Genomic DNA, 25,265 nt, shown 5'->3' on the forward strand with positions numbered 1-25,265 from the left:
ACTGATTAGGTAAACTTTCTCCCAACTCTAGTTCCAGTATACAGAACAAGAAAGAATGTGTTTTACTTTATCCCCTCCCCATCCTGGGGGGATTTAGAAATATGGAACACAAAAAAATATGGAATCTCCCTTCTTGTTTTCTAAGATTAGCAAAAAGACCCTCTGATGTAATATCTATTAAGTAAATCCTACCTGGAGATGGGGGCAGCTAAATGGTAAAGTAGATAGAGCACTGGCTGGAAATCAGGAAGACTCATCTTCCTGAGTTCAAATCTGGCCTCAGACACTTAATGTGTGACCCTGGGCAAGTCATTTAATGCTGTTTGCCTCAGTTTCCTCATCTGTAAAATGAGCTGCAGAAGGAAATGTCAAACCACTTCAGTGTCTCTGCTAAGAAAACCTCAAATGGAGTTTGAACTGAACAACAGCACCTAGAGATGAGGGAATTACTTGGCTTCTGGAGGCCCCTAATAGAAGATGCTAAGATGAAAAAAATACATATCCTAAAAAGCAGTTCAACCAAAGCACTTCTCATTTGAGGGAAGGTGCCCCCAGGCAGTCCTATTCCTGTGTGGGAATGTTAATGGGTTTTTTTCTCTCTTTTCTGTAGTCTTGAACTCTCCCTATTCCCTTCCCCCCAGTTTCTTTTTTGCTCCCCAGTTCTAGTGTTTAATTACAGAGGGCTCAGGCTATAACAATTGATTGCTTAAAGAGGGGAATGAAGGAGCTTCTGGGGTGGGGTGGGGGATTTCCTCCCCCTCCTCATTCTCCTCATTCCAGGGAAGGCCTCCATGTGGGAAAAAAAGATAAGCCATCTGAAGAAAAACTGTTCAAAGCAAAAGGGCAAAGGGTCCTTATTCGGCGACTTGAATCCCCCTCCATCGGGTGCTGTCAGCACCTCTCTCATCCAGAAAGTGTCAGACTGTCCAAGGGAAAGAAAGAAACAGAACCAGATCAAGGCCTCTGTAGGGCAAGACCCCTCTGCTGGCATGTTGACCTCAGAGGACCCTGATGACTGGTCTTTCAAAACCAGGAGGATGAAGGTGGACAGAGATGATAACAGTCCTTCCAGCTCTGGACACTAGGGTTTGGGGGTCCGTAGGCTAAGCTCAGAACCACATGATCCTGAAACCTCTGGCTCATTCTGTGACAAGCGTCACTTGGAAGCCCAAATCTTCGGTGACAAAGCACAGGATGACCATCATTATTGGAAGACTCATTAGCAGCTTGGTACTGACTCTCCAAAACAAGCAGTTTGGGGAGGGCTGGGAAGGCGGAGGTGGAACTTTCATTAAGGAAACTCTGCCCCCATGCAGATGCTGTAACCTCTAAGTCTTAAGAGAGTGACCTGGGGCATGGCATACACTTCCACTTTCTTACTGCGGCCCCAAAAAGTTTGATAGGCAAATATTTATTTCCATCTTACAGATGGGGAAAATGAGGTAAAATATATGCTCAGGGTCACTAATGAGACAGAACTGGGATTAGTACCTAGGTTTCCTTGTTCCATGCCCATCGCTCTGTGGTACATCACCCTGCCTCATCAGTGTTTCTTGGAGAACTCTCCTCCACCCTTTCTGGCCCCAAACTTGAACTTCTCCATCATTCCAACCAGCTTCCTAGCTTGATAGACCTGCTCACCCAGAGCCTTTGTAGTTCTTGCTATTTCTGACTAGTTGGGCCTACTGCTTAACTCTAGGGTCTCCTGCAGCCTATTTTTTGCATCCCCGGATTAAAAACCCTCCTATCCTACTTCTAAATTTAGGGTAGGGAGGACTGATTTCAAAATCTCTTCATGACACCCTCCTTTACCTGGTCCACCCATAACCCACAAAGTTTAGCACCCTATTTTTCATCTCAACCATCTTTGCCCTCAAGACCTATACCTAACCTGGGCAGCTAGGCGGCACAACACTGGCCCTGAAGTCAGGAAGATTTGTTTTCCTGATTTCAAATTCAGCTTCAGATACTTACTAGCTGTGTGACCCTGGGCAAGTCACTTCACCCTGTTTGCCTCAGTTTCCTCATGTCAGATGAGCTGGAGAAGGAAACGACAAACCACTCCAGTATCTTTGCCAAGAAAACCCCAAATGGGGTCACCAACAGTCAGACATGACTGTAACATGAACAGCAACACATACAGGAGCACCCCGCCCCAGTATCGAAAGAACACTCCTTTTTTGGAGGAGACAGTAGGAACTGGGCTGTGATTTGTAATTGTCAGCGATAGTATTCAACCCCATCAGGTCAGCTCACCTCCTGTGGTCGATGTGTAAGGTGTTTTCACACACGGGCAGAGTGTCTACTTGGTTGTTTTTTGGGTTCCCCCCACCCCGGAAACACCAAGATTGGAAGCATCAGCTTGCACCTAGCTGAATGCCCTGAAGAAGAAACTCATCTGCTTTAAGGCAGATGAGAAGTCATTTGGATGGCATATTAGAGTAACAGGGCCATATATACTCTGCCTCCTTTAGTTGGGCACTTAAGTTGCTTTTCATTGATCTGAGTGACTGCCTTAATGTTTTCATCAACCCCCCCCCCCTTGTTGTATTTTAGGCCTTACATGGGCCAGTTGGTTGAAATTATCTAGCTAATATCAACATTAGCCTGGGGGAGGGGAGATAACATTAAGATAAAGTTGTTTTGCTTTTAATGTGATAAAATAACATTTTAGGGGAAGGAATAACATATTGAAAATTCAAGAATTATGTTTCTGGTTAGACTTCTAATGAAGTAAAGGTTTCTGCCTTGATTGTAATCCTTAATAAGCAAAAGTGTGCTCTGATTTCACAGGTGTGATTACATTTCTCAGTTCTTTTCATTTCGCACCAGGGAACTAGGCTCCCTGAATTCACTTTCAGAGTTGAGGAGGCAGAAGCCCTTATTTAAACTAAGTAGGAACACATTTAATAAGTTTGCTAATCACAGTTTCTCCCCCACTCCCACCCCCCAGCACATGATTAGCTGATTTGTAGCGATAGCGATGATATCATACACACATATACACACTTTCTAACGTGCATAGAGAGCTCTTAGCCCAGCTTATTGGTTTATTCACCGTGATTTTTTTGAGATGCTCGGCCTAAATCATGGTTCCCTTGATTTTTTTCCCCCTGGGTATATTTAGTTATCATCATTACCTACTGAAGATTTGTGGATGACTCCAACTGAATGTCCAGCTCAGTGCTGAAGTATCCATAGGACACAGCTTACTCCTTCTGTTCTGTAATTAGGTTAACAAGTACTCCTTCTTAGCTTCTACCCAGAAACTGCCTTTACCTTAAAACTGCTCCCCAGAGTCTCTTATTAAATTTCTTCAGCAAATTGTCTTTAAATATATGTGTATATATATTATACATATATGTATATTGTACATATACGTGTGTGTGTGTGTGTGTGTGTGTGTGTGTGTACCTTCCTCAGTCCCAGCAGCCAGAGCTCACTAAAGACATCTCAAGGACTTCCTGACCCTACATTAGTTACACTTATACACGCCAGTTTGTTGCTGCCCTCTCCAATATGCAGGCTGGGCGATGCACAAATTTACTTCTGCTTTCATGTATCTGGGCTTTATTGGGACACTGGAGGCAGTGAGGATTTTTGAGGTATCTGGATTTTTTGTTGTTATTTTTAACGTTTTATTTTAAATGTCCTTTGTGGCTGCGAGATAGGGCCGAGATATTGTAACACGCTTGATATAACTAAAAAGACTTGGCAGGAGAAGTTCCCAGCCCAAGTAGGAAGTGGTTAGGGTGGCCAGGAATGCAACCTGCGCCTCCCAGATTAATTAATAATTGAGAGCTGGCCCCATGCCAGCCTGAAGCAGCCGTGAGATAAAGTGAACAAAGGATGGGTAACAGTGAGGGGAAGGAAAAGTTTGACTTTGCTGTGGCTAAAAGGGAAGTTCACAATGGAAATGATTTATTAGCTTGAATTATCCTGGATCCTCGGTGTATTCTGTCTTGGGCATATGCTCAAGGAATGCGGACATACTGACTTTCGGAGGGCAAGGGCTTTCACCCTCAGCTGATTTGTGCTGGCAGGGGTGGGGGGGGCAGGGAATCCAAGGCGCCTGCCTTAGTGGAGGAGCTCTAAGTTAGTCACACCCTTGGGACTCAGAAAGAAGTTTTCTAACACACCCCCCCCCCGATGAAGCTAGGCATTAAACATTTACATCGATCCCCACCTAGAGCCCCTGCCTCTCCCCACCATGCCCCCACACCCACTCCTCTCACGCTCAGAGAGCAGCATCCTTGCAGAAGGATTAGAACAGGCTAAGATGCCATTTAAGCTCTGGGCCAGGTCCATGCAGAGTAAAACAGAGAAGGATGGCAGTTGCCCAATGCATCTATTAATTGAATGCAGCAGATGGATTCTCTAGGGAGGGGGAGAAATAAACTTTTATACATGTATAATTTGCTAGGTTCCACAGCCCAGCTTCCCTCTGATTATTTCACACTATTATTGTGTCCCCCGTGCCTTGCAGAGTGCCTAGCACGTAGTAGGAACTTACTAAATGACCATTCATTGAGTGATAGGTTGCAGGTATCTAGCACAACCAGAAAAATTCACATTGCCTTCAGCTGACATTCTCTCATTGGCCCCATGTAAGAGATGGGACCTGTGGCTGTAACCAAGGTTCTTGTATCATGACAGGGTCTTCCAGAATTTGTAAAAGATTGAGAATGGCTTCACTAGATTGATTTTTTTCATGGTTGATGAGGCTGTCTCCTTCCTTAAATAATTAGCCTTGGAAAGAGAGTCTGACTAGAAACCTAATTGACCAATCAGAGTCTTCTTCCTGCACTGTGGACATTAACCAGCATTCATCTTTATCCATCACGTGTGTGTGTACCCGCTGTGTGTAGGCTAATCAGTCATTTGCTAAGTAGTTTTTTACAGAACTATTACTTAAACTCAGTGCTGTTTTCATGTGATTCTCCTGATGTTTGGTCAAGAGGAGAGTTTCTTGGAGACCTTTTCCTGACATGTGGGCGAGCAGACTGTGGGAACCAAAGCAAGCTTCCTTCCACCCCAGGAGCCAGAAGCTCTCAAATAGGGTTGAGGTGTGTCATCCAGGGTCATTGGTGCAACTCCAAGATTAAGTTAGGTCCTTGGCCAGAAGCAGAGTGGATGGCCTGCCTGACTTAGGTCAGGAGCCCTATCGAGTTAGTCTTTTTTCTTGTTTTCTCCATCATCCCTACCCCCAATCAGGATAGCTAACTCTTTGCCAGATGGCCGTTGAGGTAGAAGTGCCCTGGCATGTATATCTCATAGGACAGTTGTGAAGCAGCCTACCTAGGTTTTTGTAACATCTGGGTGAGATTCTACCAGTCTCACTGTAGATTTTGCAGCATTCTTGTAGGGAAGGGTTTAATCTTGCATTACAGTGATCTCCCCCAGCAAATATTAGCTCTTAATCTTGGACATTGATCTCTCCAGTAAATACTAGCTCTTATACTTCTTATAAGTTGTAAGTGTTTGTACCAGAAATGTTGCTATTATGTCTGTACCCATAGGCCTTGCTGTAAGAAAACCCAGTGTTTGGAAATCCCAGGTTTGTAAAGCAGCTCTAAGAGACACTGATGTTTCACGTTGTTGTTCAGCCATGTGCAGCTCTTCGTGAGCCCATTTTGGGGTTTTCTTGGTAAAGACACTGGAGTGTTTTGCCATTTCCTTCTCTAGCTCATTTGACAGATAGGAAACTGAGGCAAACAGGGAGAAGTGATTTGCCCAGGCTCACACAGCTAGGAAGTGTCTGAGGCTGCATTTGAACTCAGGCAGATGAGTCTTCCTGACTTCAGGCCCAGCACACTTTCCACTGCACCACCCAGCTGCCCCAGATTATTCATTGAGAAGGATTATTCATTGACTATGTCCTTTATGTAATCATGCTTCTCTTCTCTGCTCTTCCAGACTCTTTATATAAAAACATTTCCTTGTATGTAAGGCAAGGCTCATCTATGTGCTTAATAATGGGGAGAAGGGAATAAGCATTTAACTGCCTGCTGTGTGCCAGATACTGTACTAAGTGCTGTATCATATTATCTCACTTGAACTTCACAACAAGCCTTCAAGTGGGTACAGTTATGTTCTCCCTTTTACAATTGAATAGCATTATCTATTCTAGCATTAGATGCTAGAAAGCTAACAATATCTAGCATTTATTATAGCGCCTTATGGTCTGCAAAGTGGGTTATATATATATTTGATCTTCACGATGGTCCAGGTATTATTATTTTTCCCATTTTATAGATGAGGAACTGAGGCCAAGAGAGGTCTAGTGACTTGTTCAGTGTCACATAGTTAATAAGCATCTGATGTAAGATTTGAACTCAAGTCTTACTAACTTCAAATTTAGCACTATTCACTGTATTACCTAGCTAGACGGTACAGTGCCTGTCCTGAAGTTGGGAAGACTCATCTTCTTGAGCTCAAATCTGCCCTCAGACACATACTGGCTGTGTGATCCTGGACAAGTCACTTAACTTCTGCGTTGTCTCTAGGCAACTCTGAGACTTTCGGGACAAGCGCCTTTCTTGGAGGTAGAATTTCCTTACTGGGAATTTTCTAACCTGGTCTTTTAAAAATGATAATTCTGGAGCAGCTAGGATAGAGCACTGGCCCTGAAGTCCGGAGAACCTGAGTTCAAACCCAGCCTCAGACCAAACACTTGACACTTACTAGCTATGTGACCCTGGGCAAGTCACTTAACCCCAATTGCAAAAAAAAAAAAAGAGAGAGAGAGAGAGAGAGAGAAAGAATATAAAAAAATAATTCTTAAGGTGTTAATTGCTTTCCTCAGGACAACTCTATGGAGAAAGTAGTATAAGTATTACTTATCCCCATTTTACAGACATGTACACTGATACTCAGGAGAATTGAATTGACAGGCCCCAGGTCACAAGCTAGGGATTTGATCCCAGGCCTATTGACTCCAGGTCCAGCATTCTTTCCATTAAACCTAGCTGCCTCCTGGTAAAAACTTCACTGAAGTGCCATGAATTATCTTGGCCCTGGGAGTCTGGAGTTTTTCATATGCCCAGAGTCTGTCTGAGTTAAGAGTTTTCTTTGCAAGATACTGCCATCTGCCACAAATCAGTATCCCTGCACCTCAAAAGAAAAAGAAACACACACAAGCAAAAATGGCTTTTATCAGAGTCTTTAAAAGGGGACTGTTTTAGATCACTGTGTGGTGGGTAATGTTGGGGTGGGGTGGGGTGAAAGAGGGTTGGATTTGCCTAGGAAGTCGGAGCTTTAAAAATTGATATTTATGATGGTAGACATGCAAACTATGTAAAATAGTTTTAAATTTATACTGGTACTCACTGGCACTCTGAGGTCAGCATCCTCAATCTAACCCTCCTGTTGATAAAGAGTTGGGAAGATGCGTGGTGGGAAGTGTCAAGGGCTCTGCTTTAAAAAGAAATCATCTTTTCCAGTTTAAAAAAAAATCTGTCTTCTGTAAATGAGTTTTACTTCCTTCTTTCTCAGAATCATAATTCCTCCACCTCACCATTAGGTTCGTTGTTTTGTGTACCTAATGCACTTTTCATGTAATATGTGCATTTTATATGTGTGTATGTATATGTATGTGTGTATACATGTTTGTGTGTATATATGTATGTATATATACACACATACATACACATATAACATATATGTCTTCCTCCTCCTGGGCCGTAATCTCTTATAAATGAAGTGACCCTTACCAAATTTTCTATCTTGTCTAAGGCTAACAGTGTTCCGGACACAGTACTTCTTAATAAATGAACGAATGAATGAAAAGATGGTCTTGGGGAGGGGGTGTTTGTGTGATGTTTGTGTGTGAGAGAGAAAGATTACCTTCAAATCTTGGAAACTGACCATCTATCACTTTTAGTGTGTTTGGAAACTTACTCAGATTTTACTCTCCCTTCATTTAAAGCTATGCTAGTTTCTACTATGGCAGGTAGTATCTTGTAGGAATAATATTATTTTTAAACCTTTGGGGTGGGAGTATAAAATTAAATTAAAATTAAGGCTATCCAAGGAGGTCACTGTTTAAGAAAACAAAACCCGAAGTCTGACTTAGTGATATAACAGCACATCGAATGGGAGCAAAGTTCAAAGCCTTTTGTTTTTACAAACCCGGTCCTTCTCAAAAATGGGGGCAGGTTTTATGAGCTACTTAGCATTACTTGAACCTTCCTCAAACGGCTCGGGGTTTGACCACCTTCTTTCACTCCTCACCTCCCCCCGGCCCTCATCGCCCACACTCCGCTGCACCGATTTCTTTCCAGGATCTGGTTTGAATTCTCTGTCTTGCTTCCTATCTCGTTTTTTAATCTTAAAATTGTTTGAGTTTCCTTTTGGATGTGCCTGCCGAGAGGCAGTTCTGAAAACAGAGGAAATGGGGACTTGCAAGGAGCGAGCCACAAGTAAACACGAGCCAGAGTTTCTGGTGTAGAGGCTGATCGATAAAGTTGGCTTTGATGGAAGAGATAGCTCTGACGCCAGCCTAAATGTGGCTGTCATAAGTTGTAGCTGCCTGCGGAGAGAGAGTTGTTAAAAAGGTGGCCCGTACCACCGGGAGGCTGAGGTCTGGGGGAGGACAACAGCCTTCTTCCTCCCAGGGAGGATGGAACGGCCCTCACTCTGTGGGAGAAACTGACCTGGTCCCCTGCCAGTGAAGTGAAACCGACCAGGCCTGGGAAGTCGCTGGGTTTGGGTTGGAGGAGGGGGCATGGGGATCTTTGGTCTAAATGTGTAGACAGGGTTTCTTTCTGCGGGGTCACCCCTGCTGTCTGCTGAGTGGTAGAACCTAATAGCTCCAGGCGAAACTAATACTTGGCTTTGGATAAGACACTGAGCAGGCCCTCTGTATTAGGGGCTGGAGAGAGCGCTTGTTTTATGTCAGACTTGCAAGATGAGTTCATCTTTTCAGGATTTGTTTGAATACGCTGCAAGATAAAAGAATGGAAACCGAACCCACCTACGTTTCAGGCAGTTACTTTGATTGGCTTGGAGATTGTGAAAAGGTGGGGGGGGGAGCAAGCGAGGCTCCTTCCTGCGAACTCTATTGAGAACTTTTCCAGAGGCCCCCATATTATTAGCCTTTCTAGCTGCCGTCCTTTATTTCCTTTTGGACCACAGACTGGGCTGAATTTTTCACTCTGTTTCTTACCCTTTCCCCTTGTCCTGGATTCCCATCTCCTGGCCTCCCCCCAAAAAAAACCAAACAAGCATACACACAAAAACTTTTCCAAGTATAAGTGGCTACATATTTGAACACGTGTATCCTTTGTGTACTTACACACACACACACACACACACACACACACACACACACGAGGCATTATTTATACCAGCAGTTCTTGAACTAGGATTTATGACCCAGAAACTTCAGAGGGTCTGTGAACTTGGATAGATAATTTATTTTCACTAACCTCTAAGTGAAATTTAACCACCTAAGTGAAATTTCTTTCAATTATAAAGGCATTATTCCAAAAAGGGGAGTCCCTAAGCTTCACCAGATTGCTTAAAGGAATCCATTACCCAAAAAAAGGTTAAGCATCTCTGATCTGGGGTCAAGGATGAGGTAAGGAAACTGAGTCACAGCAAGAAGTTGTTTGCATAAAGTAACACAGCTACTTTAAAAAGTTGCAAAAGAAGCATTCAGGCTCAGAATTTGCCCCCACAAAACTGTGTATGTGTGTGTTTTTTATTGTTTATTCAGTGTATATATTCTACGTGCTTAGGTACTTTGCGGTCTGTGGGGTGGGGTAGCAAAGATGGAAAGAAATGGCAGCACATTGGATAAAAATGGATAGAACATTAGTCTTGGATTCATGGAAGACCCGAGTTAAAATCCTGTTTCAGACACTTCTTAGCTATGTGAGCTTGGGCAAGTTATTTAATCCCTCTCTGCCTCAGTTTCTTCATCTGTAAAATGGGGGTAATAGCAAACCTTCCCAGGGTTGTTGTGGATGATCCAATGAGTTAATATTTATAAATCACTTTGCAAACTAGTAAAATACTATATAAATTCTAGCCATTACTATTATTATAATGGAGCATTTGGTTACACAGATAAATGCAGTTTGATACAGAATGTGATAGAACGTATCTCAAAGGGGAATTTTTGAGGGAAGGGAAGTTGGTTGGAAGGGGGATCAGGGAATATGGTTATGGTGGAAAACACACTTAAACTACTTTTAGAAGGATGCCTTCCAGACATCAGAGAGGGGGACTGAAGAACAAACAAGTCAGGGAACTGCTAAGTAGTCTAGTTTGACAGGTACAAACCTGAAGGAAGGAGGAGAGTGTAATATGGCGTAAGTGTTGGTTTGAATTAACTGAGGAGTTCACGTTTTTTATACTTTTGGTAATAATAATAATAATAATAGCGAATATTTATGTAAGGCTTTAGGGTTTGCAATGCACTTTGCATAAATGATCTAATTTAATAAGTAGCCTTTTGAGCTTAGGAAATGACAACAGTCAGATTTGTGCATTTGGAAAAAGATTTTTGGCAACTGTATGAAGGATTGGTTGGAATAGAATGAGAATATTTTAATCTAGAAGATTCATGTAAAAAAAAAGACTATATAATGATCAGTTCTGGATATTAGAAAGATTACTCATACTACCGGTAATAGAAAAAGCACTGAACTGGGAAAATTAGGTAACCTGAGTTCTAATTCTGGCTTTGTAATTGATTAGTATTGTGATCTTGGGTAAGTGACTTCACCTCTGTCCCATCAGTTTCCTCCTTTGTGAATGAGTGGGTTTGATGATGGTCATTGAAATCATCTCCTTCACAGGTCTCTGGAATCATCTCCTTTTCCCCCCTCCCCGTCTCCCAATTTGGTTCCCTGCCTGTCTTCACCCCTTTTCTTTATGTACAATACCCTAATGCCTCTTTCTTTCTGGATGTACTTGAAAGAAGGGATTACTCTCACCTACAGTGTGAATTGTTTTCTTAGAGGGGTGGGTTCCAACCTACTGGCTGCCGACACCAGTGGCAGACATGGAACTGAGTTCACCCTGTTGAAGGCAGCTAATCTGGTGGCCCCATCTGTGATATAATGACTGATTAGGAACTTCCGCTTGGAATCTGAGCTTCCTCTCGAAGCCAGAGGTGCTGGGGAAGAAGGGTTGTGTGAAGAGGGGGCCGGTGGAAAAAAAAAAGGGGAAACCCTCATCAGGGCCATTCCAGGCTCTGGAAAGAAAGAATTCTGGAGAGTTCCTCTCTTGTGTCCATTAGCATTTCTTGGGTCTTCTCCCCACCCCCCACCCCACCCCTGCATTCCTTTGGTTTTACTGAGCATAATGAGCTAGAGAGAATAAAGAACTGGCCTCCCTTCCCCCTTAAAAAAGGGGGTGGAGGTGGGGAAAACAGCTTAGGCTGGTGTTCCCATCACACAACCCTCATTTTTCTTGCTGCCAGATCTAAAGCTGATTTTCTAGATTATGTGTAAAGATAGTGTAGGGTTAAATGGTAATTCCTTTCCTGTTTTTTTTCCCCCCTTTAAAGAATGATAACAAAAACTACTTATCTAATGGGCAAAAAGGGCTTTTAAAGGGGTGTTGGGTTAAACTGATGCAGGACCTCATAATTACTACCAGGCTTCAGATGAAAAACTTGCCGAAATCTCCTGGAACTTGAAGCTGTAAGCACGAGGGAGAGGCTCCTTTGGGTATTAAACAGAGGTTTATATAGGATGGAGAAAGCACAGATCATGGAGCATGGCATTATGAAGGGGGGTGAGCTGGAAAGTTGGCCCTAGAGGTCACTTCTTTGCTCAGCCACTAAGCCATGTGACCTTGGCCAAGTCACTTAATCTCTTGGGGCCCCAGACTTCCACTGGGAAATGAAGGGGTTGATGGACCCTAAAGCTTCTTCCAGTTCTAACATGGTATGATTTTATGATTTTTCTCCTTCATATTAACCTCTGTCGTCCCCCCTCTCCCCCCAGTGCTCCCTCCACCTTTGCAAAGTGCCAGGGGCATTTCCCTAAAGCTCGATGGGTCTCCTCTCTGTGGATTGACTTATTCAGCACATGTTGCTTCCACAGGATTAGCCAGACTTCGCAGGTGAATCGAAACTTAACCGGTTCCTATCTCCCTGGCATCTGGATTTGTAAGTCAGAGGAGAAAATGTCTCTAATGTGGAACAGAAAGTGAGTCCAACTGGACACCCAGAGACAAGGAGAAATTGTAATGCTGCTTCCTCTGAATGCTGGACTGGAGGAGACTTTTAATTGGAGCAGACTTGTGGTTCATACCATGGGATGCATTAAAGCCAGAGCAGTTTGGCTAAAGAGGAGAAAAGAGAGGCCAAGAAATGCTTAGTACTAACCCCTCTGCAGAGCCTGCTTTTAACGCTTAGGAGGGGGAACTCATGGGGGAGGGGGAGGTGTTCCTTTCTTTTCTTTTTTTGACAGAAAATTGCTGATTCAGGAAGCTTATTTAGCTTTTCCTCTCTCACCCTTCCCCTTCAAAAATTAGCTGCCTTTTTGTTCTCCGGCCCCCCGCAAAATTGTGTGTTCTCAGCCATTTTTTTTCTGGTCTCAGAAGACCGAGGGCACCCAGAGAGGAAAGAATTCCAACAATTAGAGATGGGATTGCTCTTGGGCGTTCAGCCTCATTGTTCAGGATGAGTTTCTTTCTCCTCCGTCTCCAGCCGTGCCAGACTGGTTGCTTGGTAAGGGAAAGAGGGGGTCCTGGTGTCTTTGCCTGACTGCCCTCTCCTGGAAGGAATGTAAGATGTCGCCAAGAAGTCATTCATCTTCTGGGTCCCAGGCACTCAACATGGCCCTTTTGGACGAGGGGTGGCCTGCTTAATTAATAGCAGGAAGGACTTCACTTCTCCTCCTCTCCTTGAAGTTCAAAATATCACCAGTTTCTTTGAATTCTAACCAGGAGTAAGGGCCTTCACCATCATCTCAGCCATCACCAACTTGAAAGACGGGGAGAGAGGTATCCTAATAAAACCCTGTTCCTAAGAGTCAAGAGATTTGTGCGCTGTGTGACTGGGCAGGTCATTGTGCACTTCAGCTGTAAAATGAAAGGGGTGAACTCAATAATCTCCAGGGCCCCTTGGCATTTTTGTAGATTTTCTTAGTCATATGGTTCTGATTGTAGTCATGGAGGCTAAGGCAAATCGGGGTCAGTCACAGGACCGTATATCTGAAGCTCGATGGGGCCTCAGAAGCCATCTGTCTAATCCATCGCACTCATTGTCCAGATGAAGAGACTGAGAATCAAGGAGTCACTTGCCCGGGGTCATGGGCATCTGAAGCAGAGTTCGAACCATGCCCCTCTGATTCTCCTCACTGTACCCATCAAGGATTTCCCTATTGCCGTTGGGTTCTAGGGCACTGGATAGTGGAGAATGAAGAATGGGAAGACAGAGTTTGATGGCTGTCCAAGATTCTGTTCCACCTCTGTCTGATGTTACTCTGCCTCCACACTTGTGTCTGTGTCCAGCCTGTCATGACACAGCTGTGAAGAACTCTAGTATTCCCCAAATCCAAGATAGCCTTTTTTTTTAATTGTCCTTCCCCATTCTGTATCTCTGCTCCAATCCTTTCCCAAATAGCAGATAAGCCATATGGTGTTTCCTTTATACCTATTCCCTTGGTCTCTCTCCAGACATCTTCGTAGCAATGGTGAAGAAGGTTTTCTTCCCTTAAAATCAGTTAAGTCGTGGGAAGGTAGAATCTTCATTTCTGGCCTCAAAAGTCAGCGTTCTTCAGTGGGCACTACTTCCATGAGGAGAAGAAAAAAGAGCCAGCATGGTCTAATGGGAAGAGAGCATGTGTGTGAAGTCAAATGGCTCGGCTCTGCTAATTGTCTCTCTGTGACCTTAGAAAAGTCACTTTGCTTGTTGCATTCTTGGTTTTATTTCCCATCTGTAAAACAGAGGAGTTGGGCATGACTATAGCGGAGGTCCCTTCCTGATTTATGGTGGTCAGTCAGGCAATCAAAAAGCATTTATTATTAAGCACCTACTATGTGCTAGGGGCAGCTAGGTGGCTAAGTGGATAGAGTGTCGAGTCTGGAGTCAGGAAGACTCATCTCTCTGAGTTCAGATCTGGCCCCAGACATTTACTAGCTGTATGACCTTGGGGAAGTTACTTAACTCTGTTTGCCTCAGTTTCCTCATCTATAAAATGAGCCGTGGAAGGAAATGACAGACTGCTCTAGAATCTTTGCAAGGAAAACCTCAAATGGGGTCAGGAAGAGTTGGATGTGACTAAAGGACCATATATCAACAACAAATGTACGTAAATTCATACAAAACCTGGAAATACTGAGGAAAGCCACATGTGGCATTTGAGCTAAATTTTGAAGGAAGGTTGGGATTCTAAGAGATAAAAGGTGAGGGGGACATTTTAGGCATGGAAGACAGCCAATGTAAGAGGCACAAAAAAGGAGGCAAAATGTCCAGTCTGAAGAACAGTGAGTAGAGAAGGCCAGTTTGTCTGGGTCATAGAGTCTGTGAGAGGGTATCATGTGTAATAAGCCTGTAAAGGTAGACTGGGAGGGCTTTAAATGCCAGACATAGGAGGAGTTTCTGTTTTATCCTGGAGGCCGTCCATAGTGAGCCTTCAGATCTTCAGAGCAGGGGAGAGACACAGTCAGGTCTACTCTGTGTATGGAACCTTGACTGCTGTAAGGATAAGGGATTTGTAAAGGGATAGGCCTAAGAGATGAAGACCGTGAACTTACTAGATCAGGGGAGAGATAATTGGGGCCCTGAACTAGGAAGGCTAGATGCTTCTAGAGATATTTGGGGATAGAATCCCTAAGGCTTGGTAATTGCTTGGATATGGGAGAGTGAGGAGTTGAGAATGACTTCCAACATTGGAAATCTTAGGGTCTGGCCAGATGGCAGTTCTCTTAAGAAAAATAGAAAAATTCGGATGCTAGGGGACTAGACCCAGGACTCAGAACTAGATAAGGAAACAGGGCCAGGCTGTGGTCAGTGGCTGGTGACTGGGAGTTTTCGGTCACAATGTGGTCACCTTTGATGTCGCTCACTCAAGTCTGACTCTGAAGGATTTATTTGCTGTTAAGTAGCTAGTTCTTAATTAGGTTGATGGCTGTGGGAGATGGCTGGTCCCATAAGAAGGGCAGCCACTTAGGGACAAAGATCTTTGGCAGTCAGCCCTTTCTCAGCATCTGTAGACAAAAAGCACAGACTTCATGGGTCCCAGGCTTGCCACTGTTACTATTGAGCTAAGTGACCTCAGGTAAGTCACTATGTTTCTCTTTGGGCCTCTCTAGGAAGTTTCAAGATTATGATGCCTGGAAAGTCCAGTGTTTCCTTGCTGGGCCCCTGCCTCACAGGCATGCTCCCTCCAAGGCCTCTTTTCCTAGCGCAAACAGCACCACCTGCTGTGTAGGACTTTAGGATGAAGGGGATAGGACTAGCTAGCCATGCTCCCTTTATGTCTCCAATAGGCATCCATCCTCCAGGCCCCGCTGCCAGCAAAGGAAGCAGTACAGAATTAGAATCGGGGAGCCCCCTCAAAATCTTCCAGACTAGTTCACAATCTTCATTGCTTACCTTCTTGTTGTTCGGTCCTGTCCAGCTCTTTGTGACTCAATTTGGAGTTTTCTTGGCAAGAATACCAGAGTGGTTTGCCATTTCCTTCTCCAGCTTATTTTACAGGTGAGGAAACTGAGGCAAACAGAGTGAAGTGACTTGCCCACCTTCACCCAGCTAGTAAGCGTCTGAGATTTGAACTCATGAAAATGAGTTTTCCTGATTTCAAGTCTAGTGCTCTGTCTACTACACCAACTAGCTGCCCCCCTTGGGGAGATATTATGGCTTCAGAATCATGGCCTTTGGGGTGGAAATAGCATCAGAGAGGTACGCAGTAGAGTGGATAGGAGAGTGAACTTGGAGTCAGGAAGACCTGTCATAACCCCGCCCCCAGAAGGGATATTACCTTTGGAAAGGGGTCATTAGTGGTAACCGTGAGCAGCCTCCTCGGCCCTTAGCTTCTTCATTTATAAAAGGAGAGGATTGGAATTTCAGGCCTCTGAGGACCCTTCTGACTTAGGATCTATGATTGGTCGATTCCTTCTAGAGTTTCCATTTTAAGGAAGGGCCCAGCTAGCTATCTTGTGCTCCCTCCCATTACTCTTCAGGTTCTATTCCTGACTCTTCAGACTTCTTTCTTCACTATGCCCCAGCTTCAGTACCTTCTGTCTTCTCATCTCTTCCTTTTATGTGTTGTTTTCTCTGCTAGAATGTAAGCTCCTTGAGGGCAGAGACTACCTTGCTTTTTCCTTGTATATGTATCCCAGCACTTAGCACAGTGCCTGGCATATAGTGAGGGCTTAATAGATGCTTCTTAACTTGATTAGATCTGGAATGATTGAATCATGGAGCTAGATCCCTTCACCCCACCTCTAGACCCTTTCCACCCTACCATGCTGCTTCCTTTCATCCAGCTCAAAGAGGTAGTGTCCTTAAGGAAAAAGGGTACTGAGTAGGAAGTCAGAAAACCTGGACTCTAGTCTTGGATGTCCAGACCTGGGTTCAAATCCTGCCTGTGTTACCGATCGAGTGATATCTCTGGGCCTCCGTTACTCATCTGTAAAATGAGGGGATTGGATTAGATGGCCTCTTAGGTCTCTTCCAGCTCTAGAACTGTGAATCTGTGATCCATAAAGCCTTCTTTCACACCATACCCCCAAGGTCCCAAGGAACCTTTACCTTCTGACCAGCTTTCACTGCCTGTGCCCCTCATCTGGCACCTACATCTTGCTTCTGCCAGCTGTGTGTGACCGTGGGCTAGTCACTTTAACTTTTATATGCTTCAGTTTACTCATCTGTAAAATGGGAATATATGTACCTGCAGGACTAACTTTATAGGGTTGTTGTGAGCGAGGCTCAACTAAGATCATATCTGTAAAGCTTTGCTTTTTTTTTTTTGAGGTAGAAATCTTTTTAAAAATATTTTGTATTGGTGTATTTTATTTTTGTATCACTTACAAAAGCTTTAAAATATCAGTTGTTACCATCACCTCCCTTTCCACCTGGATTTCCAAGCTCCTGTGTGACTATGGAGAGACTGCTTTCTTGCCCTCTAGTCTCATTTTTTTGTATATCTCCAAGTTCCTACCATAATACTTGCTTATTGAACTATAGACCAAACCATAGGTGGCTTGGTATGGCATGGGGATCCTTGACTGTGTTGATCATAGATCTCCACCCTCCCCCCAAAACCCCCAATAGATGAATGTGAAGGGATGAGAGACACTTTCCTAGCTTGATAAGGTTTCTAGTGTGGGTGCCATGTGGTTGGTCCTGACCGGAAACAAGAGCCACTTGGTCTTCCAGAGCCTGGGGCTTGAGGTTGGGGTGTTCCCCAGCCGCCCACCCATTTGGTGTTGGCATAGTATTCTCACAGTCTAATTACCCCAACTTTTAACAGGAGCTGCAACTGTACAAGCTCTTTTTAAACACTCCCACAGTGTAGCTCGATTCAGTCCTTCCATAATGGAGGAGGAGAAGAAGAAGGGGGGCCTCTTTCCCCTGCAGCGCCGTTTGAGAAAGAAAAGCCCTTGGGAGCTGTCAGCCGGAGGTTTAAATCCGGCAATAGAGTCTCTGAAGCAAAATAATGGCATCACCCGGTGGGTGAGTTAATCAGACTTGATGGCATGAAGGCACGGAGGTCAACAGGACAGAGTCTGGTGATCTGTTGTCAGGGACCTTAATGCCAGGCCGAGCACAAGCTTTTCTCGGATGCCAAGCTCCCTTGTGGAGTCTTTGTAACTCCGGGACGCCTGGCCAGAACAAGAATGTCGGGCGTGTTTTGTTCGGAGGAGGGGAAAGGCAGGGTTGGGCCCTACAGAGGAGAAAAGAGGAGCAGTCCCCCTCGTTGGATCATGAATGAAGTCATTGGGAGCCTTTTCCCAGTTAGGTTTTTGATTGTTCATTTAATCATGTTGGTCATTTAATCAAGGGCACCTGTAGAAGCTGATTTCGTGGTTTTGTCAACAATTCCATTATGTGTCAAGAGACCCAGAGTAGAAAATCACCCTCTGCGTGAACATCTTCTGGCAAGCAGGCAGCTAGTGGCTCAGTGGATAGCTCCCTGGGCCTGGAGCCAGGAAGACCTGAGTCAAATGCAACTCCAGACACTTACTGGTTGTATGACCCTGGGCAAGTCACTTCACTTCTGCTTGCCTCAGGTTCCTTGTCATGTAAAATGGGGATAATAATAGCATGTACCTCCCAGGATTATCATGAGGTTTAAATGAGATAATATTTGTAAAAGTGCTTAGCACAGTGCCTGGCACACAGTAGGTACCATACAAACACTTATTTCCTTCTCCTTTCCTCTCTCCCCAAAAGAGGACTGATACGTGTGTTTGTGTGTGTATTTGGAGTTAGGGATCAGAAAACCAGACTGTGTGGCTTGAGGCTGAGTCCCTTGGCAGGAAGGCCTCATGCCTGGGAGTAGGAGGGCAGAAAGAGGAAGGAAGGAAGGTTAGGGGGTAATTACTTCCTGTTCTCCTATACCTCAAACCACTTGGGGGGGGTTAAATGTTGACTCAGTTGCGTGCTTCCCCCCCCCCCCCCGGTTTCTTTACATCCTTGGGAAAGGATTTGTAACTCGTACTGTCTGAATAGAGGTCATTTCAGCCAAAATGGAGCAAAAATCTCTTTCCATCTGGACTTTGGGCTTGGGAGATGTAACTCCTTAGCAGTCAAGGGCTCTGCTGGTATAATCCTCTTTTATACAACAATGTGCACAAATAATGCATTCTTTTTGATGATGGCTAAGGTTGGAGACTTTTTTAGGGTCAGCCAGCAAGGAGATTAGTCATTGGCATTCTGAACTTGGCCTAACTTTCTGTTTTCAAGCCAGGAAAGGACAGTTAGCACTTTCATTAAGGAAGACCCTGTTTGTATTTCTTTTGTGAAGGATAGTGATTTTGTTAGCTTAAGACCCAATCCTTTGCTTATGAGAGGTCAGTATATGAAAATATTGACTGAGCCTAGGTTCCTGCTGTTCCCTGAAACTTAAACTTGAATGTGTTTGAATTTCACATATATCATTTATGACAGGCAATAAAGACTGTTTGAACTAAGCTTACCCGCCTTTATTCGGAGAATGATTAGAGTTGACAATAGAAATGTAATCAATCCCTAGCCAGGCATGGACTTGAAAGCTGGTGGACAGCATATGGACCAGAGAAACCGAGTGATTTAAGGAGCGGATTTTTATTTTGCAGCATTCATTAAATCTCTTCCCTTCTGTTGTTGGCTGCACCAAATTCTCCACCCCACCCCCAGCTGCTGTGTCAGGTTCTCTCCACCTAGAGCGCTCATTCCGCACAAAGATAATGGTCTTGACTGTTTCGGCAAAAATCAGCAAACCTCAGAGCACTTGTACTTGTTGGAGCCGTGGCCTGGTTTCACAGGGCACCCAAAGCAAAGAGGGTCTCCTGAAGGCAGCTTTTCATCATGTCTGTATTGGGAATGTCTTCCCCTGAGCCTCTCCATGTTCAAATTCTCTTCATTCCTAGAGGCACATGTAACACCAGGAAAAAGGTGTCTGTATGCACTGTGGCATCTCAGACTCTTCACATGGGTGTGTCGGCACCTGCTCACTATTTGGGTTAGTGCGCATACTCCAACCTGCTCTTATACTGGCTGGCCCAAGTTCCCAGAAAAATACCATGTTGTCACACTCAAATTCTCTTTAGGGTTCTAGGGCTAAACTCTATTAAGGGAGACTATACCCTTAGATACACACTCATAACAAACTCATGGCTTTAGCTCTTGAGCCCCTTCTGATGTGTTTCTATTTACACACAAACCAGCAACTCACAATAATGGTACTTCCAAATTTTAAGCATAATCAAGAAATAAGAACATCATAGGCCCTTATATTAAAGCAACTGCACGAATAATCACAGTCCACCTATAAATCCAACTAGGTCACACTCTTACCAATGTATTCAGTAACTGTGAGGGAGACTGAAGCTAAGGAAGGAACATCTATGGCCTCACTATAACTCACAATTCTGGACTTTAGGTTTTGATGTCACACGTATGTTTAGGAACATAGACCTGTAAAGCTGTTTCCTCTGCATCCTGCTTGTCTTCTGGGCCTCTCTGTTCTCCAGCTAGGCAAATTTCCTTTCCCTTCTCTTTCCTTTCCTCTCCTCCCCTCCGTTCTTCTCTTCAGCATTTGCAAGCTCTCTTTAACTTACAGTCTTTCTTAAAAGGGTCTTTAGAAAGTATTAACCTCTTAATTTGGGTGACAGTTCTCTTGAGGCCAGAAAAGTGCCAAGCTAATCTGGTAGGCAGGCTGTCTCTGGCCAATATAGCCCGGCTGTCACCAGCTATTCACTTACCAGGATGTGGTCTTGTCCAATCAGATTGTAGCCAAATAGTTCAAATTGGCCAGAGAAAGGCAAACAAGCTTAGTCCACTCTTTGCTTATCAGGATTCTGGAACAGCCACTTAAATCTCAGAAACTCTTCTCATACAGAAGTTACAAAAACTGACTTTCCCTCTTTTCCCATTAGGGGGTGTGTGTGTGTGTGTGTGTGTGTGTGTGTGTGTGTGTGTGTGTGTGTGTGTGTGTGTATGTGTATGTATCTATGTGGAAGGAGCAGAAAACAGGCAACAGATACACCTGAGGGACTTCAGACACCTAGGCTCCTGTGGATGCTGAAGAACAGTATCTGGAACTGAAGCTCTTGTTCAGTGAGGTGGAGTCTTTCCAACTAATCAGTAATCACCTAGCTGAATCCTTCTCTCAGCTAACTTCTGCTTCTGGTCTCTTCAGACAGTAGCTTTTTACCACCTGTTGAGTCTGCTTCTGCGGCCAGGTTCTTCAATCTCTAAACTCTAGTTTCTCAGCCTTCTGTCTTCTAAATTTTTCATTGGCATAAATCAGTCTTCTGGCATTCAGTGACTTACCTTTCACTTAAATGTTAACAAAACAACTCACCAAATTTTCCCAGGGAAATCAACAGAACTTTCAAAAACCATCCTTCAATTGTCGATTATATAATATCTCATCTTCAAAAGTTTTATCCTCTGAAGTTGTAAAATAATTATGTGCACATGAGATGAATGACCATAGTTCTGTGAAACTCTTAGCTTCTCCACATGATCCAACATTTTATTTTGCGTCGTCGAAACCGTTTCCTCATACTAACTTTTTTTTCTGGTTTTCAACAAATAAAAGGTCTTTCTCTGCTCCTTTAAGCCATCAAACTATTCACATAGAAATGAGGCTTCTCCCTATATTCTTAACATATTATTCAGTGATTTGTCTGTGTGTGTATAGTATGTTTATATATGTATACATACATACATACATAACTATGTCAGTGTCTCTGTGTAGCTATCACAGTTCATTTTCTGTCCAAAACTGCTCAAATTCCATCTGAAAACCCTGTTTCTTCATACATACACATATACATGCATACATATATTTGGGTGTGTGTGTGTTTTAAAAAGTTTTTATGAAACCAAAGTTCTGTTCTTATTCCATTCAAGCATCAAAATGTTCGGCTATGGCGCAGGCAGTGTTTCAAATCCTTTACTAGTTGATAAACTTTTCTTTTACACAAAAATACTTTTTCTGTCCCTTTTAGCACTTAGATAATGCTTTACACCATCAATTCTCACTTCATCCATGATGATGCCTTCCATGGACATGCCATCCTAAGCTAACTGATGTTTCTTCCCCTCTGAAACCATTGTAACATTCACAGTCTATCACAAAAATAACCATTGTACTGTCTTATATTATCTGTTAGTTTTTGTTTATTTTAACCAGTTAGGATGAAAGCTCCTTAAGACAGATATAACTTATCTTGTCTTATGTTAATGCACAGTGCTCCATGAAAGATTTGGACAGATAGTACTTATAGGTGAATTAGTGTTATATTGAAAGAGCTGTGCATTGAATATGCAGGAAGGAAAGGAGATTTGCTTGAGCTTCCTAGGTCACTTTTTAGGGTGACACATTTATAGTTCCATTCATTTATTTTAACAATATCCTTTTCCAGTTTGGTGTTAAAATTACACTTCAATACACAGTCAGTTACACCGTATTTTGGAAGTTGATTGTCCCCTGTCTCCTAGAGAGCAGGGACAGTCTTTTCACTTAAACTTCTGCCTCCTTCAAAGATACAGGGCTGCCCACTGTTAACTAACCTGTGTTCTCACGACCGTGATGAGGAAGGACATCAGACCTTTTGGAAAGGGGATTAAGTAATCCTTTACTTTACCTAGGACTTGTGAAGGATGATAGATAGCTTTTCCCAGTTATCAGAATTAAGGAGTGCCTCAGTTAGCTAATAAATAATATGGCCAAGTTCCTGACCTGTTTGGGGGAATGGATTTTACTTTTCTCCAAGAGTCAGTTTATTTCAATTCAATTCAACAAACATTATTATCAAGCACTTATATAAAGCACTGGGGTACAAAGGCAACAGTTAAGTAATTCCTGCCCTCAAGGAGTTTCCATTCTACTGGGAGGGCATGCAGCATCTTCACCACACTTGGTAAATGCAAACTACATACAAAATAATGAGTCTGTGTAACATAATGGATAGAAAGCTGTTCCTAGTCAGAGGGAAAGAGAGGCTGAGACTGCCTGCCTGCCTTGAGTTGTGTCTTAGAGAGTCAGGTTAGGAAGGGTAACTGCCTTTTTGGAGAATAGTCACCATTATGTTGGTATCATCCATTATGTAGTAGGTATATAGGAAAAAATTATTTTGAGTTGGAAGGGGCCTTAGAGACTGGTCCAACGCCTTCATTTTTCCAATGAGGAAACTGAGACCCAGAGAGGGGACGTGATAATATAAACCTCAGGTGGACTAGTCCTTACCAGCCCCTTGGAAAGCAGACTGTGACCCCTTCACTGCTGGATATCCCTGAAGATGGGGGACTATTATCCATGCCAGCAACAGCATCATGGACCGGATTATCCCCAGTCGTCCAGATCAGGGGTGGGGGACCTGCAGCCTCAAGGCCACAAGTGGCCCTCTAGGTCCTCAAGTGCCGCCCTTTGACTGAATCCAAACTTCACAGAACGAATCCCCTTAATAAAAGGATTTATTCTGTAAGACTTGGACTCAGTCAAAAGGCTGCACCCAAGGACCTAGAAGGCCACATGTGGCCTTGAGGCCACAGGTTCCCCACCCTTGGTCCAAATGAGACTTCTTACCTTTAATATTAGTCCTTTAGAAGGAGCACAGAGACGTGAAAAGAAGCCTCTAAATTTAGGTTGGAACAATAGTCCTTGTAACCAAAAACTAACTCTCTTTAGCCTAGCGCTCTTGTACTCAGTGGAGCAGATGCTGTTTTATATTTCCTTGTATCCCTGGGGACGTGTGTATAGGTGGTAGGGAGACCATGAAATGGATACCCAAAAAAAGACTTGGGTTGATTTCCCTCTAAATATTCCCAGTCCGTCAGTAACTTTATTTATTTTTATGTCTTCACAGATGCCAGCATGTCTCCTGACACCATGAAGCAGAGCCACTGGTGTAATGTTGCTTACTGGGAGCATCGGACCCGAGTGGGCCGCCTCTATACGGTGTATGAACAGTCCGTCAGCATCTTCTATGACCTACCTCAAGGAAATGGCTTCTGCCTTGGACAGCTCAACCTCGAGCACAGGAGCGAGACCGTCAGGAGGACCCGGAACAAGATTGGCTATGGAATCTTCCTGAGCAAGGAGCCTGATGGTGTGTGGGCGTATAACCGGGGCGAGCACCCCATCTTTGTCAACTCCCCAACACTGGACATTCCCAGCTGTCGGACTCTAATCGTGCGCAAGGTGATGCCAGGGTACTCCATCAAAGTGTTTGATTTTGAGAAGTCTTGCCTCCTACAGCAGCACGCCACAGAACTGGATTACGCCGACGGTCCCTACGATCCCAACAGCGTGCGGATCAGTTTTGCCAAGGGCTGGGGGCCCTGCTACTCCAGACAGTTCATCACCTCTTGCCCTTGCTGGCTTGAGATTTTACTCAGCAACAACAGATAACAATTGGCCTCCAGTAGGAAAAGCTAAGACAAGGAAGAGCCCCTGGGAGGGAGACAAAAAAAAGACAAAAATCCCACAGACTACCCCAAATATCATCTACCTAGATTTAATATAAAGTTTTATATATTATATGGAAATATATATTATACTTGTAATGATGGAGTCATTTTACAATGTAATTATTTATGTATGGTGCAATGTGTATATGGACAAAGAAATGAAAACGCACTTTGGCTTATATATAATTCTTTCAATACAGATTTTTTTAAAAAATGATACAGCAGAACTAGGTGAAAAACCTTGGTTTGGTGTATGGTTTTTGAAATATTATTAATACCCAGACAAAAAGCTAATACCAGTCACTCATTGATAATAAAGTATTCGCATTATAAGTTTTCTCTACAGTCTTTTTCTTTTTCTTAAGAAGGAAAGACAAAAATTGAGAGGTAATAGGATGTTATGGAGAGAGCACTGAATTTAAAGGGGGTGACCCATGGACACAAATTCTAGTTCTGATACTTATTAGCTGCATAACCTTAAACAAGTTACATAATCTCTCTGGGCCTCTTTTTCCTCTTCTGTAAAATAAGGAAGTTGCACTAGATAATTTCTGAGGCTCCCGTCAACTCTCAACCCTAGGATAAAATGTTTTATGATAATCAGTAGGGTTCTGATCAGTTCAGTAAAAACCCTAAAGCTGAATTTGGAAACTTCAGTTCATTTTTTTTAATAGTGGGATAAAATGAGGATGATGATGATATAAGCTAGCATTTATATGCTGTTTAAGGTTTGCAAAGCAATTAAAAAGGCTCTCATTTGATTCTTAAAACAACCCTGGAAGGTAGGTGCTATTATTATCCCCATTTTACAGTTGAGAAAACTGATTCAGACAGAGGTTCAGTGACTTGCCCAGGGTCACACAGCTAGTGAATGACGCCAAATTTGAACTCAGGTCTTATTGACTCCAGACTCAGCACTCTGTCTACCTAGTTCACTTTTCTGAGGAGAGGAGTAGAGCCTAAATTTCAGACCAGAGCAAAGGAGACTCTGAGTTTCCTCTGTAGTGAGGATATGGATGGAGAAGAAAACATGGCATCTGTCCTCAGAGAGCTGTACATCTATTGAATACATAAATGTCCATAAAATTTACATAGAACATGGAATTCAAGATACATAAAACTAATCATAGTTAAATGGTGTCGTTTTTTGTTCCAACTTTTCCTTTGTCTCCCA

General features: G+C 43.5%; 1 protein-coding gene across 1 annotated transcript in view; it reads left to right on the forward strand.

The window, feature by feature from the left end:
• SMAD6 (SMAD family member 6) overlaps positions 1-24,424 on the forward strand; it is a 112,637-nt gene extending 88,213 nt beyond the window's left edge. Inside the window, exon 4 of the mRNA XM_020982808.2 lies at positions 23,488-24,424. Coding sequence (XP_020838467.1) covers positions 23,488-24,032 — 545 coding nt within the window. The 3' untranslated portion in view covers positions 24,033-24,424. The remainder of the gene's footprint in view (positions 1-23,487) is intronic.
• The last annotated feature ends 841 nt before the right edge of the window (positions 24,425-25,265 follow it).

This window comes from Phascolarctos cinereus, unplaced genomic scaffold (assembly GCF_003287225.1).
Source record: "Phascolarctos cinereus isolate Bilbo 61053 unplaced genomic scaffold, phaCin_HiC Scaffold_3;HRSCAF=262, whole genome shotgun sequence".
NCBI lineage: Eukaryota > Metazoa > Chordata > Mammalia > Diprotodontia > Phascolarctidae > Phascolarctos > Phascolarctos cinereus.